Raw genomic sequence first — 12,534 nt, 5'->3', positions numbered from 1 at the left:
GACTCAATCAACGGGTCAACCACAGCCAGCCAGTCCAAGTCATCGCACCATCAGCTTCATGGCTACAAACAGCCTCCAATTTATAAAGAAAAGGAGGGGGAAAGAGAGGAAAAACGGCTTTTATATAAATTGATTTTTTATAAATTGATTTTAAATTTCTACCAAAGAGCAATCTAATGGGAGATGGCATCGGTTGCCTCCATTACTGCCTCCATTACGGCGCAAACCTCGTGCACCAGTCAGCTCTAAATGGTGCACTACTCGGCTCCTCCTCTTTCTTTACCTCTGAGGAGCAGCCCCAAGTTCTGTATTTGGAGCCGTGGCTTATGTTGTGTAGAAGCTGCGCCTGTCTATTTAGAATGGTTGAGAACCATTAACATATGCATCTGGGTAAGAACAAATGTGTCACATGAGTCTGCGCACAAACTAAGAACATTTCTATGCACATTCTTGAATGAGGCCCACTGTGATTAAATAACCAAGTATATTCACATGATTTGACTTTAAATATACCTCTTGAATTGATTTTGAAACAATTTTCATATACATTCAACTCAACATACAACCGTGGATTTGCATCAGACTTTGTGTTAACAAAATTTGTAGATGAAAAGACTGTCACAGCATTTGGCACGTGACAGGTAATCCCTGCACAAGCAACAGCGGGGAATTGAATAATTATGTTGATAACATTATAACATTGTGTTGCCTTGACAGAGAGGGACATTCTAGTTTGGTTCCCTGCTGTATGATGTGTTCCTAGACCAACATGGAGAGGTGCTTTTAGAATTCTTAGAGTTTGGCTTGGAGGGATCCAACCTCGGGTTTGTCCCAACAGAACTCCTTCCACCAGGACGGGCGTTCCAACACCTTGTTGCCTTGGAGAATTGTTGCCCAGATGTTACTATACAGCTACACAGGGCGGAAAGGAGGAGAAGACATGATTAGTCGGGTTGAGTTTAGGGAAGATTGCCCTCACAATTTTCTTCTGTATAAACTATCACATTCGTTCGGCTCGGACTGCTTTCATCAAAGTTTATTACCTGGAGAGCAAACAAAACACTTATAGGTGTTAATATGGTTCAGTTCTGGAAGCAGTGACAGCTTAGTTAAGGTTCTGACCGCTGGCAGCAGTGTTTTTGTTGTGTTTTTCTTTTTTCTGTTTAATTTAACCAGGTTTATGTTTAACTTCTGCCTCAGATTATCTTCTTCTGCACTTGGGTCCAGTACACCTCCTCATTAAACCTAGGAGTAAATAACTGAACGGAACAGAAGCGACTGCGACAATGACATTAGATGCGGGGATTACGCTATCCGTATTCATGGATTAGTAAAGCATTTAAATAGACTGAATGCTTTGACAGTAAGCAATCATCTGCCTATGTTTTGTCAGGGCAGAATCAGCTGCTAGTCGTCAGATCGTGTAGATTTGGCAGTCTGATCATTTCATCGGGGGCTTGTCATTGACGGTGTCACCCTCCAGGACTTAAGATAGAAAAAATACATAGGGTACAAAAACTTACACCATCAAAACAGTGTACTGATATCAAACAAATGGAAAGACGCAAAAACGGCTGTTTATCGGAATTTTCCAAAAAGTATGAAAGTGAAGCTAAATAGAGTTCATGTGTTTGCAATTCAAATAGTTGATTTGCATTGCAAACACATGACCTTAGTTTACTCTCGGTTTCTTGACATTGCCCACTTTTTGTGTTTCTGTCACAAAGATCACGCTAGATGAAGATTACATTCCAGTCTCTTTGATTGTTATTGTCATTCTTCGGCGACAGCATTAGGGGAGTCACTAGCGGCAGCATTTAGCTATGCCAGAACATGAACAACGTTTAAGAAGCAGAACTTGAAATTAAAGACAGTGAACAGTCAGAATAATTGCCTGTGTGACTCAGACTGTAGCCTCAGGTCCCACGCGCCAGCATGCTTGTTTATGTGGTAACAGCTTAATTCCTTCGGGTCTAGGAAGATTCTGGTGAGTTTAGAATCATGCTGCTGACGAAGGGGGTTCTGAGAATATGAGTATGGGTGACTCTCCACAGTATATTTTAAACAGTTACTTTTAATGGCCTCATTGGATTAGAGTTTACTGGGAGGATGAATTTATTTTTCCTGACGGAACAAAATCAAATACAAAGAACATGAGCTGTACTTAAGGTCCATATCACAAATTAGGGATGGGCAATCATTCAATAATACATTTAAAACAGTTATATCTTTATATATTTAAATTATATTTATATACATATACTGTACATCATATACCAGGTGCAGGCTGTCCTTCTCATTACCCCAAAGCTCCGTTCATAACACACTCATATTGCGCCCACATGCCCACACCCACCTAGGGTGTTGTTAGTCATACATGATGTCGACATTCTTCAAGTGTCTGGCTTGTGTTCAAGTAATTATTAAAAAACAGTGTTTAAAATACAGATTAATAAAATGTTAGAATGAATTTGCTTTTATTTAGAGCTACATGCGGTGACTCTTTATCGAGAAAAAAAAATATTTACAAACTATTGATTGTTATAAGTTTAGGCGTTAGAATTAAAACCTTAAAGGATAGGCTGTTTTTCAACCCAGGCAACTCACTTATACTTATACTCTGCTGCAGCTTTTTGCTGTGCTTAAACACAGTGCAACAACGCAATCCTTAAGCCTTTTAAAAAACTGGTTAAATCTATGTGATAGCAAAAACCTTGCACCACTTGCGGAACAAGCAGTTTTAAATTAAATGTGATATTAAGATCTTAAAAATGACATAAGTCACTTGTAACTATAATGCGGGAGGTTGGGAGGTTGTGCTTTGAATAGATCGGGACCAACCTCCTTATCAGGCCTGGGTTGAAAAATAGCCAACCTATCCTTGAAAAATGCTGCACAGAATGCACTGCAGCTACCACAACGGGATAAACGCAACCTGGTCTCTATAGATTAAAATAATCAGCAAGGTTGCATGTCAGGCCACACCCTTAAGCATGATGTCATTGTACCACTTTTTTCCACAGGTAACGGTGGAAAAACTGACTGCTGGGATATGCTTTCAGTGAGAGGAGAAAATACAAGGTCTCTCTGTCAGACTTTACCCCACCAGCTGCTGGGCATTTATACAGGGAAGCCATTCAATTCATGGATCTGCATCACCCTTGACTCAGAGGGAAATTCATAGAAAGTTGATATATACTGTTGTGGTGTGAGGATAGTGTGGTTTGAGCAGCCACACCTGACCTGGATCTAGGTAATTGGGGACCCAGGATCAGAGTGGCTGCATACCAAAAAGTAAAACCCCCTGTGGACTGCTCCGTCCACATACACAAGTTCAGGGAGTGGATGAAGTCTTCTTGGCAGTGAAGTGCCGAAACGGCGCTTTTTATGACAAATAAACAACAAAAAGGCTCTTTTCTACAACTCCGTCTTCTGTATCTCCGTGCCGGAGGTCCCTGAAACAAGTGGCAGGTCGTAGGTGAAACTGCCACAACTCTATCAAAACAGCTGCCTATAAATATAAAGACGCCACTGGATGTACTGAGAGAGAGAGAGAGAGAGAGAGAGAGACTTAGGCATGTATTGCAATTTGTGCATTATTGCCATTGCATGAAAATGGCAATCCAATAATGCTATTTCTTAAAATTCTTACAGATTTTTAAGCGACTATAAGTCATAGTCTGAATTGCGCTTTTTTCTTTTATATTGAGATTGCACAGATTCATAGAGAATCTGTTTGGGGTCACACCACATTCTCGCTGTTGTTCTTATATCTTTCCATCTCATCTGTCTATATAAATTAGTCAATTCTCTTGGGAATCAATCTTTGCCCTAGAGCAGGCATGAGCAAACTACAGCCCGTGGGCCACATACGGCCTGTTGGAACCGGCGGCTAGTGCTCAGAGGTTGGCAGCCAATTTACAGACTCAGCAAAACATTTTTCAGAGACAAACTACTATTCAAGAGTCAAGTACCAAGGCAAGTTATTTGCTGGCATTCAAATTAGCAAAGGGCAGCAAGCCTTTGTCCGAAGGGGAGTTTTTGAAAGAATGCATGGTAGAGACAACAGGTCTCTTGTGTCCAGAGAGCAAAAACAATTTTGGAAAAATGTGTTTATCACGCAGGACAGTGACTTGCCGTGTAGAACTAATTGAGGAAGACATAGCCAGCGAGTTAAACAAAAAAGCTGAGTCGTTTAAGTTATATTTGTTAGCACTGGATGAAAGTAACGACATAAAAGACACTGCTCCGCTCTTAATTTTTATCAGAGGGATTAATGACAATTTTGAGATAACAGTGGAATTTTTGACCATGAAATCCCTAAAGGGGAAAACACGAGGAGAGGACTGGTATGACAGCGTGTCTGGTGTCATCGAGAGGCTGAAGCTACCTTGGTGTAGACTTGCCAATGTCACAACGGAAAAAACCCCAAACACATTAAATAAATAATAAATAAAAAAACCCTTGCATAAAAACATCTTACTATTCATGCTTAGGCAACAACCCTTTAAAGGGCGAAACTTTTTATGTAATGTCTTTCACATGTAATTTATATTGGTTCACACAAACACTTTCCATCCATCTTCTACTGGCCAGGCCCCTCTGTCAAATTTGAAAACCCATTGTGGCCCCTGAGTCAAAAAGTTTGCCCACCCCTGCTCTAGAGTCATGCTGGAGAGGTTGAAAAAGTGAAGGAGATCCCTGACACAGTTGTGGCCTAGCGTTTAATCGTAAAAATAAACATTACTTGTATAGCAGTTTTCATGCAGAGAATGTAGCTCACGAAGTGTTTTTTTTGTTTCAGCAAACACCAAAAATAGAAATAACAATAAATAAACCACACAATAATAAACAAGACTAAACCATACAATCCAAGGGGCATAAAACAGGGAAGATCATTTAAGTAAAGTAATAACATTTAAAGAAAAAATATTAAAAAGAATAGAAATAAATAACTTAAAATAATAAAAAGCTTGTTGATGATTATAAGATAAATTAAAAATGTTTTCAGTTGCTGTTTAAAAATGTCCACTGAGCCCACCTCTCTAATACTTTTTCGGTACCGTGTTCCACAATTAAGCTGCATCGTGGATGAAGGCAGCTTCCCAATTTTATTTTGGGGGGCTTTTGGAATGTTTAAAAGACATGAAGAGACGTAAGAGGGAGCTGAACCATGAAGAGCTCTGCATAAGAGTAGAAGGTCTCAAGGAAGTAGAAGAAGGAAGAAGGAATCAATTCTAAAAGATAAAGGGAGCCAGTGCAATGTAGCTAAAACAGGAGTAATTTGCTCTCTTCCTTGTTTTCGTTTAAAGTCAAGTGACAGTGTTCTGAATTAGCTGTAGTTTCTCAACTTACTGTTTTGGAAGACCAGTTAAAAGAGCATTGACTTCCGGATGGAGTAGACACGCTGAGTATCGATCCTGGAACTTTTATTTGTCTAACCTTGCAAAACCCCGTAATTTCACTTTGACTTGCCACCAAGTGGATGATATTGTTATTTTGAGCAACATATCACCGAAATATGGCAGCCCAATCAACCAAACAAAGCGAAGAATAACAAACCGTAAAATCCAATCTCTCCGGGAAAGCAAGCAACAAACTCAACATGGCGACCATAGCTAGCCTCCTAGAAGAACACCAAAAAGCCTTCTCCCCTGACTTTTGGGCAACCATCTCGACACTCCAAGCAAAGCTAGAACTCATTCAAGTTATAGTGTAGGACCATGTTCAGAAGATTGCTTCGCTCAAGTCCAACGCCAACATGGTGAAAGTGAAAGTAGGCCCTCGGCTGTACCGCCTGCCTGAACATGAACGCAAAGTCGTGCAGGTAGAATTGAAGGCCACACTGGACATAGGTGATAGAGGAGTCTACGAGCGACTGGTGTAGTCCCATTGTCCTGGTAGGTAAGCCTGATGGGTCGGTCCACTTCTGTGTAGACTACCGAAAAGTCAATGCGGTGTTCTAATTTGATGCGTATCCAATGCCCTGGCTCGACAAACTCCTTGACAGGCTAGGCATGGCTCCATTTTTTATGACATTGGATTTAACAAAGGGCGGATGGCATATTCACATTTCGCCAGAGTTCAAGTAAAGATAGGCTTTCTCCACTCCGCGGGGATTGGACCAATTTGTAACCCTTCGGTTCAGGTTGTTCCGGGCCCCAGCCACATACAGAGACTCATGGACCAGGTCCTGCGTCCGCATGCAGCATACACGCTGTCTACTTAGGTGACGTAATTATTCACAGTGACACCTGGGGGCGGCACATGCAGCATGTGGGTGCAGTGCTCTGAGTCCCTGAGGCTGGCAGGGCTCACTGCCAACCCTAAGAAGTGTGTGGTTAGGCGGAGTAGGTACAGTATCTGGGGTACCACATTGGTGGAGTACTGCTCCAACCCCAGACAGATAAAACTGCCACAGTCGCGAACAGTCCCGAGACCTAAGATGAAAAAGGAGGTAAAGCAGTTCTTGGGGCTGCCCAGTCACTACAGGAGGTTTGTAGCCGACTATTTGAAGCTGACCATCCTGTTGTCTGGTTTAACACGGAAATGTGTGTCAGATCCAGGCCAGTGGACGGACAAGTGCCAGCAGACATTTGATAAATTAAAAACAACACTCTGTGGGAAGCCAGTGCTGTGTACACCTAACTTTTCTCTCCCTTTCTGTTCCATAGGCCGGGGGCGCAGATGGTAGTGGCTGTGGTTAAGCCACAGACGGCGCTGGTGTTTTCCCGCCATGATTGGTTGGACCCAGCTGGGATAGCTTTCTTATGTGTTGTCTTGTCTTACAGTAGAGATGGCGTGGGGCAGGACGCTGCCACGCCTGCAGACCAGACCAAGGAAGCCCAGACTCTGATTATTTTATTATACAATTATTTAAGGCTTTTTTTGTTTATGGTTGTGAATAAAACACTCTCCATGTTGGTGCCCCACTGCCTGAAAGAGTATCCCTCCCTAAACCCGTACCTGTGGGCAGAGACTCCCACAAAATCCTTTTTCACTAGTTTTGATCGGCAGCTGAATGCGTTCATCTGGAATAACAAGCCTGTCCATTTTAAGAGATAAATTCTCCAGCTCCGCAAGTCTGAAGAGGGCCTTGCGCTTCCGAATCTCTGACACCACTTTTGGGCCTGTAACATTAAACTCCTTTATTGGGCCAACTGCAAACTTTCTGACCCCTGCCCGCCCTGGGTTCATACTGAGATATCATCTTATTTTTTTTTATACTCCATCATTTGCTCTCAGCTTCCCATAGTGGCCTACAAAATTTCAAACAACCCAGTTTTCAATCGTACTATTAAGACTTGGCTCTAATTCAGGAAACAGTCTACATAGAGCTTCTATTCATGGGCCAATTTTAAATAATCACCTATTCTCCCTGTCCTGCTCTGACCCCGCCTTCCAGTTGGTCAATGGTCTTTTAACACTTAATGACCTACAGTATATGAGGATGGGGTCTTTTCATCCTTTGCATCCCTGTCAGTTAAATTTAACTTGCCCAATAGCCTCTCTTCCATTTTTTCCAAATAAGGCATTTGTTCAAAAGCAGTTCCCCCATTTCCCCAACCGCCAACTGAATCGAACATTTACTAGTTTCTCACCCTTTATTTTGAGCTGCTGATATCTATTATCTATGGCAAAATCGACTCCATGAATCCCACCCCACTACTGCACCTCTCAAGGACTCCTGGGGGAGCAACTTACTGTAGGTGTCAATATCTCAGACGGCCAGTGGAGTGACATTCTCGGTCTTGTGCACTCGTCATCTAAGTGGGCCAGGCATGGCCTACTGCAGTGCAAGGTGCCCCACAGAGCCCACTTTACCAACGCTAAATTGGCAAAAATATATGCAGATAGAAAGAATGCCTCTAATAGATGTCAGCAATCTCCAGCTGACTATACATATGTTTTGGACATGCCCGGGGCTGACTGACTTTTGTTCCATTTTAAAACTATTGAACAGGCCTTCAACACAAATAACACCCTAACCCCCTGACTGCTTTGTTCGGCCTCCCCCCAACTCAGAATATGCCCACTACATTACAGCATGTCATGGCCTTCACCACTTTGTTAGCCAGACGTTCCATCCCTCCTAAATGGAAACACGTCCACCCACCCCAAACACAAGACAGGTGGATACAGGATGTCTTACAATGCATACAACTGGAAAAGTTATAATTCTCACTGAAAGGATCTCTGAAATCCTTCCACAAGACCTTGAGTCCCCTACTATTCTTTATCAGGGACCTCACTATCTCTTCTGATGCTGATGGTGTTTCAGAGTTGGAGCTCGCCAGAGTGGGAGAGAGGGATCCTCTTTATCTATTGCCTGTTCTACAATATGCATTTTCCATTTCACCTACTTTAATTCAAACTATTATTATTATTATTATAACTATTACTATTCACTTTTCATTTATCAATTTGTTATTCGCTACAGTTAATCGCATTTACTACATATGTTTATTTATTGGGGTGGTTCTTTTTCTTTGCTTTTTCTGTTGCAGACACCTTACCTTGTCTTGGATTTAATGTACTGACTTCACCATGTCTGTAGATAACTCAATAAAAATAATTTGCTGTGATAAAAAGAGCATTACAGTAGTCCAGTCTACTTGAAATAAATGCATGAATGAGCTTCTCAGCATCCAGTTGAATTGGCAATATTTCTGGAAAAGGTGGAAAAATGCTGTTTTGGTCACCCTGTTTACTGTATGTAGGATTTCAAACTTGAATCAGTCTGAAACGACACCTAGATTTGTTACTTCCATTTTATTCTGATGACCAAAACTTCCTTAACCATTAGAAAGTGCATCTCTTTTGGCTTTGGGACCAACTAAGAGTATTTCAGGACGCACGCGCCCTTGTGGATTAATGGGACTTCTGTCGACAGGCTGAGCAGCTTCAGATATCTGGGAGTCCACATCACAGAGGACTTAACATGGACTGTACACACAGACACTCTGGTGAGAAAGGCGAGGCAGCGTCTTTACCACCTCAGGCAGCTGAGGAAATTCCGGGTCTCGGTGAGGATCCTCAAGTCCTTCTACTCTGGAGCAGTGGAGAACATCCTGACAGGCAACATCACTGCCTGGTTTGGGAACTGTACTGCTCAGGACAGGCAGAGGGGGATGCATTCAGCCCACCGTACCACTGGAACTACCCTCCCCTCCCTGCAGGACTTATACACCAGTAGGTGTATTAGCAGAGACCGCAGGATCATGAAGGATCCTCATCACCCCAACAACGACTTTTCCAGCTGCTGCGGTCAGACAAGCGCCTCCGCAGTCACACAGCTAGAACAGAGAGACTGAGACGGAGTTTTTTTCCGCAAGCCATTAGAACTGTCAATGCTGACCGCACCAGGGGTCCTAACTGAGCCACACACATAGGCTCAACTACCTACTGTACTATATGTATACTACTATATCAATTTTATTTCTTTTTATTTTTATTGCATTTTATTCTATATATTTTTATTTTATTCTATAAGTATTCAACTTACTGTATTACGTTTTAGGAGTCAGTTAGTCGGCCTATAGAAAGACATTTTTTTATTTTTATTTTTTCCTAGGACATATTGTGTGCTATTACCGGGTGCGTTACATTTCACTGCATATATGTATGAAAGTATTTATATGTATGTGACAAATAAAAATCTTGAATCTTGAATAAAAATCTTGAATCTTGAATCTTCAGTCTGATCTTCATTTTATTAAAAAAAAACGTATTGATCATTCATTCACTCATTGCGGCCAGACAGATAATCACAGAGCATAAGGCATTTATGTAATTTGGCTTGACAGAAATGTATAATTGTGTATCATCAGCATAGCTATGAAAATTAACATTGTGTTCTCTGATGATATTACCTTGCAGTATATATATATATAACAATATAGTGAGAAAAGAAGGGGACCAAGACATCTTCCTTGTGCAACACCAAAATAAATGTCATATTTCTTTGATACAAAGAGCACATTCTCAGAGACCAACCCAGTTTTCTAGACCAGGGGTGGCCAACCAGTCAGAGACTAAGAGCCACTTTTTTTTACTGTGTTACTGCAAAGAGCCACATCATACACATGGGCACACATGAACACACACACACACACACACACACACACACACACACACACACACACACACACACACACACACACACACACACACACACACACACACACAGACCTCTGCTCAGCCAGATTTATTGTAAATGTCACACACCAACATGATAATGACAGAAATTGACTCCTAGCCCCAGCGACCCGACTAAGGATAATCGGTTGAAGATGGATGGATGGATGGATTACTAAGACCACAGGCCAGTTAGTTACTGTCTCACACACACAAACTCTCAGTTCAAAAAGTACTGTTGTTTATTTATTCATAGAGGGGGGAATTGGACTTCGAGTTTAATGATAAGGGTGTCTTTTTTTCATGTTGGGTCAATTTATTCAATAGTGTCCCTTAAACCCTAACCTTTAAGAATCAGTTTTGGCTCTTGCCTACCATGCACGATCCGATGCTTTGGCCATCCACATATACCTGGGACTAGGTGTTCCGGAGTCCTAGCCACATTTTTGAAAATGTGTGGTTAGGAGGATCGAACCCGCTATCGGATCTCGAGTTCAAAGCCGCTACCATTGAGCCAGGACTCCTAAATGAAAGTACTGCGTTTCCGCGGTATACCTCTCACTTCAACCAAGTCCACAAACAAAAATATAATAATTAACAATAGCGTTTTTCTCTGACTATGCATGTTGCTTAGTGGGACTTCTGGCATTCCTTGTCTTGAACAATCCTCGTCAAATCTTGTATTCCGTTGTTGCCACTCGAAGCAATTCTTTCACATGGGTGTCAGTCAGAACAGATCGATGCTTTGATTTCACATGTTTTAGGGTAGAAAACACAGACTCGCAGACGTATGTTGACCCAAACATTGAAAGTATCTTAAGCGCAGCCCGTTTGACATTGGGGTATTTTTCCATTGGCACACTTTTCCAGAACTCAATGGTCCCTTCCCTTAAAGCAGCTTTCAGTCGGTCCTCCTCACAAAAATCGATCATCTCCAACTCAGCCGTAGCCTCATCTGTGACGAGCGAGGCTTTCAAACAGTCCGTATCCGCATTAAATGGGTCGACGAGGAACGTAATCTGTGGCCTTTTCAGTTGTAGATCACGGAACCGGGTCACAAAGCTTTCGTGCAGGTTTTCAACCTGTGTTGCATATCTGTCTCTTTTCTTTTTCAGGGCGGCGCTGGTGACTTGCCCGCTGGCTTTTAGCAGAGTGGGAAAATGCGTTAAATCTCCCTTTTGAATATGCGTCTTGAACAGCTTCAGTTTGTTGACAAACGCAAACACACTTTGCATCAGATCAGGGTTAACTTACCCTGCAGGGTCAGGTTCAGTCTGTCCAAGTGACACAGCAAGTCGACCAAAAAGGCCAGATCCATAATCCACTCGAGGTCCGAGAGCTCGGGATAGTCCTTGTCCTTCTCTTCCATGAACAGTTTCACGGCATCCAAAAGCTCAAAGAAGCGAGAGAGTACCTTGCCTTTTGACAGCCACCTCACAGTGCAGTGCAGCGACAGGTCACCTGGAAGCCCTTGGTCCAGCTCAGCGATAAGATTCCTGAATTGCCTGTGGTTAAGCGCATGTGTGCGGATGTAGTTGACGATTTCCATCACGGGCTTCATGACGTTGTCTAAATTCAATGATTTAGACACGAGTTGCTCCCTGCGGATGATGCAGTGGAAATTCCAAAACTCTGGAAATGTTTGGTCAGCTTTGCACAGCCCCACAAGCCCGTTCACAGATCCGATCATGGCTGGCGCTCCATCCGTGGCTATTGCAGTTAGTTTCTGTATGGGCAGATTTGCTTTCGTAAATGCAGCCATCATTGTTTCTTTCACATCTATGCCACGGGTTCTGTCTTTTAATGGCACTATATCAAGGAGTTCTTCTTTGATCACACAATCGTTTGACACAAACCGCACAAATATTGCCAACTGAGGCTTGTCTTGTATGTCACAACTCTCATCCAATGCGACACTAAAATACTCACATGCTTGAAGGTCAGATCAACTGTGATTCAATCGCCGTGTGAATGTCCGATATTCTGCGTTCAACAGTGTGGCGGGACAGTTGGATGTCTGATACACTTCGGTTTAGTTTGTGGTCTTCAGGAGACATGATTTCAACAGCGTCACTGAGGCATTTTTTAACGAAGTCCCCTTCATTGTATGGCTTTTTAGCCTGTGCAATGTTCCATGCCAGTTGATATGATGCAAGCGTTACGGTCTCTGAGTGCTTTGTAAATTTTTGGAAAAACTGTATCTGCTTTTCTGCCTGACTTTTCAAAGTGACCAACTTGTGCTTGCGAAGTTCAGTCCCTTTTGGAAATTCCTGGTCGATGTTAGCATGGAGTGAGCTGAAGTGGCGCTGAAGATTTGAAGTTTTGAAATGCGCTAATGACGCCTGACATATAAGGCAGAATGGCTTGCCATTACGTTCAACAAAAAAATATAAACTC

The 12,534-nt window shown here is 42.3% G+C and overlaps 1 protein-coding gene across 1 annotated transcript in view; it reads right to left on the bottom strand.

The window, feature by feature from the left end:
- Nucleotides 1-774: 774 nt before the first annotated feature.
- LOC307247056 (peroxisomal acyl-coenzyme A oxidase 3-like) overlaps nucleotides 775-12,534 on the bottom strand; it is a 60,130-nt gene continuing 48,370 nt past the window's right edge. The window contains exon 18 of the mRNA XM_080023123.1: nucleotides 775-912. Within this exon, the coding sequence (XP_079879249.1) occupies nucleotides 793-912 (120 nt within the window). The 3' untranslated portion in view covers nucleotides 775-792. The remainder of the gene's footprint in view (nucleotides 913-12,534) is intronic.

This window comes from Zeus faber (genome assembly GCF_960531495.2).
Source record: "Zeus faber genome assembly, chromosome: 22".
Classification (NCBI taxonomy): Eukaryota; Metazoa; Chordata; class Actinopteri; order Zeiformes; family Zeidae; genus Zeus; species Zeus faber.
Note: the sequence above shows the minus strand (reverse complement) of the source record. Positions and strands in the feature narration are given on the sequence as shown.